Source organism: Mercenaria mercenaria, chromosome 9, assembly GCF_021730395.1.
Source record: "Mercenaria mercenaria strain notata chromosome 9, MADL_Memer_1, whole genome shotgun sequence".
In the NCBI taxonomy this organism is placed as follows: domain Eukaryota; kingdom Metazoa; phylum Mollusca; class Bivalvia; order Venerida; family Veneridae; genus Mercenaria; species Mercenaria mercenaria.
Window position 1 is genome coordinate 75995629 of NC_069369.1, and position 7788 is coordinate 76003416.

General features: G+C 35.2%; 1 protein-coding gene across 1 annotated transcript; it reads right to left on the reverse strand.

The window, feature by feature from the left end:
• Nucleotides 1-1409: 1409 nt before the first annotated feature.
• LOC128559339 (uncharacterized) lies at nucleotides 1410-2174 on the reverse strand. Its single transcript, XM_053550658.1, has one exon. It carries the CDS (start codon nucleotides 2172-2174, stop codon nucleotides 1410-1412), a length of 765 nt encoding a protein of 254 aa, XP_053406633.1.
• Between the last annotated feature and the right edge of the window lie 5614 nt (nucleotides 2175-7788).

A 7788-nucleotide genomic window follows, 5' to 3' on the forward strand; every position in this document is an offset into this window, starting at 1 on the left:
AAAAATACTTTGTTAGATCATCAAATATGCAGCATATAGGTGAATATATCGAAAATTGGATATTTTTTAAATCTGACACCACGATGTCTTTAACTTTTTAAGTTAAACTAAAAGTCATAGATAGAACTGTCAAATGCTTTTTGGGTTGCCAGTTAAATGATATAATCAATAAATCTAGCTACAACAGAGGACGTTTGCATGTGACACAGGCGTCAAATTTGTCAAACATTATCACGAGTATGCATGCAATGTGATAAATGTTTTAACAAAGGTGTTAGCCTTTATATCCCGGACGTGTATATATATATATGACATAGAACAGCATACATCAAATTTGATTTATAAAGACTGTATATACATTAAATTCCTAAACTTTCAATACAAAAGGTTATTACATATTGTTCAGTTTACGAAGAAACTGACGTTTTTGTCATTCACTAATGTTCCATTTATATAGAAACGTTACTGAATATATTTTAAATTTTATCATAGTGATTGGTCATTATGCAATCATTATTTCAACACACATGTATACTAGTACTTAATATTGAAATCATTTAACAGTATTGCTAAGATTCCAAAATCCCACCTTAATGCCAAACTATCAATTACCCCCCCCCCCCCCCCCCCCTCCCCCCACCCCACCCCACTCTCTATCTGAGAGAAGAGTGTAACAATTGTTATAATAAATTTGACAAACGAAGAGAAATCAACATTCCAAGAACTAAAAGACATAAGAATAAGTCATTGAAATCTAAACAAGGAAGCAAAGTCTGATAAATGCTCTAGTGACATATCTTTATCTCAACATTTTAAAGTATCCGAGCATAGTATACCTCGTTTTCTGTTTTCTTTTCAATTTCTATACATAAAGCACTGAAATCAACATATAGTTTATCTGAAGTATCCTTCTACGTTGCAATCAAAAAAACCAAAGCTTTCCTTGCAGCCTGAGATACGAACTTGGTCATAATATTATAATCTAATCTAAATGCTCACTAAACACCATACTAAGATAAACATATCATTGAATAATATCTAAGATAAACATATCATTGAATAATATCTAACAAGAAAATGTAAAATTGATCTAGGTGTAGAAACATTTCTAAAATGATCAATATTGCTTTTCTTGTTTCAGTTATAAAATGTCGTATGTAAAGCTCACCATATTACAATTCTAGACCGTAAACGTCATAACTGAAAAAAAGCTTTAGTACACATCAAACATTATATACAATTAGGTCGCAACAGACTGCTTATTTCTCCGCATGTGCGACATAAACATGGAATGAAACATGGAATCCATCATCCACCTAAAGTATTATATATCTAGTAACTGACAAAGAACGAATGCCAGTAGAAAAGGAACACCACCTACGTTCGAGTCATGTACAAGAAAACACCAGTTACGTTGAGCTCGTAACAGAATGCTTGTTTCTACGCATGTAAGATATAAACCCTGAACGAAATCCGGGGTCCATAAATCCGTACAAGATTGGATTTACGACGGAGTTGACGAAGTATAAACGCCAGAAGAAGAAGAACGCCGCCTTCTGCGAATCAGGCATATCTTTCAAAATGCCATCAGGTTTAGCTACGAGACTGGTCAGTATAATGTATATCGCCATCGTGACGGCAAATATTGACGTCAAGATTAGCATTATCATCGTCTTACTCTTCCGCTGGAACTTTGACGTTTGAGTTTTTGATCGTCTGCTCCTACGGGATATACGTCTGCTCTGGTCAGAAGATGTTTGATCAATCGAGCTGTTCACAATTTGTTCATTTCCGCTGTTAAAATCATCAGTAAATTCTTCGTCGTTACTGAAATAATCAGTAGAAGAATTTTCACATTTTCTTTCATCATCGGCGATGTAACCTTCATCCGGTGATTTTCCTTTGAATTTAGGTAATTGATTACCTTGTCTTTTTGCAGACAAGTAGACATTGGCATTTGCATTTTTAACCTTTTCCACCCTGTGTTCTTCATCTGTCTCGGACATGTCGCTAGTCGTAGCTTTTGTTTCTCTATCATTGTCTGTACCATCATCAGACGTTTCTGATGTCAATGTTATAGTGACAACCGCTTTTATCGTATGATGTTTAATGCTTGCAGCTTTCATTGAGTGATGTCCAAATAACCGCCATGCAGTTATAAAATTCAAAGACATGGCCGCGAGTATCATTAGACTTACAGGCACGAGATAAACGCCACAGATGTAAAGAAGTGGATAAATTGTGTCTGCATACTCCCCCGATTTTTCGCAAACTGAGACGGTAATATTATTTCCCTCGTGCTCGAAACTGTACGTCTGCTTACCCCAAAGTACGAAAACAGGAATAGACACTATCGCCGATACCATCAAGCAACATCCACATAGTCTGAAAGCAACAGGGCAACGAATTTGCCAATCACATGGATGACAAATCTTTCTGTATCTGTCAATTGCCAAAACCAGCAAGACAGATGCTGAGCCCCAAGCAGTGTAAATGTTGAAAAATGATTTCACTTTGCATATCCATGCATGTTGATAGTCGTACCAGTTTAATTGGGAAAACACTTCGCCCGGAAGTGTAGTGCAGCAGCTTGTTAGGTCCACAATAGCCAGCGCCAAGACAAAATACCGAAAGTTTATCCGTCTGTATCGACTATAGTAAACTATCAGAATAGTAATATTTCCGAAAAAACCAATGAATGCTTCTATGGAAATAAACACAGTCACCGGAAGTACATCCATTGTGAAAGCATTGCTTAGATCCTTTCCTGTCCAAGAAGTATTCATCCTCGCCATTATTATTTGTATAAAACGTTCTCAAATTCTTATACAGATCTTTTATTGTATTACAATCACTTGTTGTATTGGTTATGAATTTAATCCTGACCGAACAAAATATGTTTACTTTAATGTTTTACCACTCTTATTATCTATCAACATGCTGAACACTGGGCGTGTATTACTTCAGTTTGAAATTCGTAAAAGGAACAAAAACAAGTTCCTTTTCTATGCGTAATCTGATTTTGCAAATCGATTTTATCAAGTTTCGTATTTGTTGAAAAGATACAATTTAGATAATAACAAGGGATAATAGAAGTAGTAAGTAGGCGTTTAAAATGTCGTTTTGTACTATAAATAAATTTTCACATCCGTGTCGGAGATGAATGCAAGAAAACTGAGGCTGTCTATGCAAATAAGTTCTTTGAAGTATGTGTCAGTCAAGTGTTGTCAAGGACACATGGGTTATTTTATATTTACTACCCGGATATGAAAGGTCATTTTGCATCGTCTAAAAACATTTATGGTCTCACTATTATTTTCCTGTAAACACTTTATGGTCCATTGTGTTTCAGGAAGACTAGGAAGTAGATCATAATGAAATATACATTCATACGAAATTGTAAATAGTTAGATCTTATGTGGAAAAAAAGGCCAATGCTGTTATTGTTTCAAAAACACCAACATTTTAGAGATTAAGTGAAGCCTTTACGGCTAAATGCTGGTAAATACTGGTAACAATGAATGAACCTTCAGTGATTGGTTAATCTACATTTATACAATTAAGAGATGTCCAAAGAGACAGGTCATGAGAATTCGAATAACTAAGTGTCATACATACTTACTGATTAAAATGATTTGGTTATTCTTGTTCGTTATAAGTCGTAGGTTGAAACAGTAGAACTTATATGTTATGTCGGAAACGGACATCGGTACCGCAATTCAATTTTCTGCATTGTGTACAGTAGTTCCGTTCGCATGATTTGTGTTTCACTTCGCCTATTTAGTGTTTTACAATGCATATTATACATATGGAAACATGAAACAAAACAAATGTTCGAACACAATCAGTAATATCTAATATCGGAATATTTAACTTATTCCCGTTAAAACTGTTACAATAATCTTATATGTACTGTCAACCCTCAGCTTAAGACCACTTGTATGCTGAAACTACTTAACCCTTAGCCTGCTGCAGGCGAATTTAACAGCCTTTGCAAACAGCTTGGAACCAGATCAGACGCCGATTAAATCGGCGTCTGATCAGGTTCCAAGCTGTTTGCTACTCTGACAATATTTCTTCCAATTTTGGAGCAAATTGAATGAACTTAACAATTTTAGCAGACGACATTTCCAGCAGACGACAATTTACCTAGCATGCTAAAGGTTAATTCTAATAAGATACCACTAGTTAAAGTATTTCAGAGTATTTTAACCAATGAACTAAGTCCGCAAGGACTACCCCATAGACTATGATATATCATTTTTTATTTTTCATTTTTAGCTCACCTGTCACATAGTGACAAGGTGAGCTTTTGTGATCACCCTTCGTCCGTCGTCCGTCGTCAGTCCGTCCGTCCGTGCGTTCCTTTCTTGAACTAGCCAGATCCCGTTATGGGTTTCAGAGTTATGGCCCCTGAAAGGGCCAGAATTAGCTATTTTGACCTTGTCTGCACAATAGCAGCTTCATTTATGATTTTATTTTAACCAAACTTGCACCCAACTTGTATCACCATAAGATCTTGGTTCCTTTCTTGAACTGGCGAGACTCCATTATGGGTTCCAGAGTTATGGCCCCTGAAAGGGCCAGAATTAGCTATTTTGACCTTGTCTGCACAATAGCAGCTTCATTTATGATTTGAATTTAATCAAACTTGCACACAACTTGTGTCACCATAAGATCTTGATTCTTTTCTTGAACCGGCCAGATCCCGTAATGGGGTTTAGAGTTATGGCCCCTGAAAGGGCCAAAATTAGCTATTTTGACCTTGTCTGTACAATAGCAGCTTCATTTATGATTTGATTTTAACCAAACTTGCACACAACTTGTATCACCACAAGATCTTGCTTCCTTTCTTGAACTGGCCAGATTCCATCTTGGGTTCAAGAATTATGGCCCCTTAAAGGTCCAAAATCGGCTATTTTGGCTTTTGCAGCCATATAGAGACTTCACTTATGGTTTTATTTGATACAAACTTCCAAAATATCTTCAGCAACAATAAATCTTGGATTCCATGACATATCAGATCCAGTTGTAGGTTCCAGAGTTATTTTATTATCTGATTACCTCCCCTGATTGTAATCAAAATGGATTTATATCAGTAAGTACTTACAGGAATTATTTGAAATTTCATTATTGTTATTAGTTGAAGTGAGACAATCAGGGTAGATAACTATGGACTGATTTTATGTCAGATTACCTCCCTTTATTTCAAATTAAAATGGGTATATCTCCGTAACTAATGAAGATACTGATCTGAAATTTCATTTATGCCAACATATTTATTTGGCAGATCCTTCTTTTGTTCACTTACAATATTCTTTTTTTTAAATTACTTCCCTTTTACCTTACTATAAATAGCTTATTTTTAGTAACTTCTTTATTATTGGCCATAGGGAAAAACCGAGACCACTTTTCTGTGGTACAACATGGATGGTACCTCCAATTTTTAGGTGTTTTTTGACATATCTATACCTTGTAAGAATTTTTTTCTTCTTTTTGGTTAAATTTCTTCCCTTTGTTGTTCCTGTCCTTTGGATTTAGATATTTTTTTTGAGGACCTTCTTGTCTCAAGTGCAATGATAACAGGTGAGCGATATAGGGCCATCATGGCCCTCTTGTTAAAGTTGTAAATGTATCAAGTCTATATCCTCTGTCCAATATCATATGATATTACAATCAGTTCTCTGAGAAAATCGGTAAAATAGATTGGCCTTTGTCACTATTACATAAAACAAAATAAAACTTTTAAAATTCTTACATATTGTGACAAATTCTTTATTATCAGTCCGCTAGGACGTAATGACCACTTTTTGGTTTTCAAGGCATGGTCTTTTAAAACAGGGTTAACTGTATAGCGGAAGTCGTGTTTCAATCAAATATAGTACAAAATAGTTTTAAGAAATCTGTTTCCTCATGCAAACTATGGACACACATAATCAACCGACTTAGAAAGAACGTATAATCTTATATGAACCTAAGATGAACTATATTATAATTATGAAATCTGAATTTTATTATATGATATAAGAATTCTATGATATCTAAAGTTATCTTATGATATCTGAATTATATTTACTTGATTGTAGCATGAATCTCAAAAGGTATTTCACGTAGTCATAAAACATCAGACGATTGTTATATTGCATATGAAGTTAAGCATATGATGTTCTGTTGGGGATTCTATTCAGCCAGGCCAGAGTTATGGTCACTGACAAGGCGAAAAATAAAAGTGCCTAAAGTATCTTTTTTGAAAAATACCCTAGAGTCATGAAACCATGTATGAATACATGATTCTGTGACCTGAGTATTTGTTTTGGATTTCACACTGCAATACCAGAGTTATCTCCCTTGACTTAATCAACAATATGCATTAAGGTCATAAAGTTGGTGTCAAGTATTTGACCTAGAATAATAAAACATTAAGGTATTAGACCCCTAATAGTAATGTTTACAAGATAGCATTTGCTTGGTATATTCTTAACTCGACCGTGTTTCGCACTGTGTTGCAATTTTTAGACAACTTTTACCGTGCCGTTTTTTATAAATTTTGTATAATTTATGGTATTTCTCAAGCTCAATTAGAAACAAATTTCAAAGTGATGGTCACTATCAAAAACATTTGTAGAGAATTCATTTTACCATTAAATTTGATAAAAGAAACATTAAACTATTGGTAAACCATTATAAATCATAAAATAAAACTGTCAATTCCATTTTTCTAGGGTGCCTCAAGTAAACGGATTTAATGATACAGCCTTCTAACATCAACATTGAAAAATTAAGGTCGAATCCTGGGGGTCTGTTTTGAATTTTGCTCACTTCATTCAAAAATAACCTTGGGGCAGAAGTAAAACCTACCTACATTTCTTCCACAATATGTAATCTAAAGAGTGAAGGCAAAATAGAGAACTTTTACCGCATGTAACTCAGTATTTTTAAAGATGTTTAACTCTACCCAGCAAGAAATCGCTTATCAAATGAAAAGTTTCCACTTTTGTACAATAAATCAATAATAAGTCTTGAAAGAAGTAAAAATTTACTAGAAAAAAAGGAAAATAAGGAAATAAATTTTGGTCAAGGTGGGGCTTGAACCTACGCACCCCCCCCCCCCCCCCCCCCCCACCACCCCAAAGTTGAAAATTGCTGTCAAGGTAGGTTTATGGCAGGAATTGAATACTCTTCAAAACGGAGGTACTCTTTTACGGATCTAATACCTTAACGGGGTTGTTATATTTCACGTGAAGTTTTGCACCTGGTGTTCTGTTCGGGGTTTCACTCATCAGTTCAGTGTAATGGTCTTTGACTTAGTAAAGATACGCATTAAGAGCTTAAAAGTTTGTGTTGCATGTATCTTAAAAACAGTTCACTTAGAGTCATGAAACGATATGCAGTAACATAAATGAGGGCACCAGTGTCGAATGGATATACATCTAGTTAAAATGGGTTGAGGTCATAAAATGAATAAATCTCAATAACTGCATCTTACGACGTTTGGGCGTAACAAATCAAAGAACATAGCATCTTTATGATAAAAATTCCAACTGTCTGTGGCGGGATTCGAACCCGGGTCGCTCGGATGCTTGTCCAATGCTCTAAGTACTGAGCCAGAGAATCGACTTCCTCACGCAATTGTCAGAGATTGGCTTTAAACGTGCAAGATATGCGGAAGCGACCGTAACACTTCCCTTCTTTACAGAAGTCTTCATTTATGATAACGCGTAAGCCGTTTTGACATAGATTATGCCATTTTCGGCATTATTCCGGACGAGTTACAACTTTTTGTCGTAA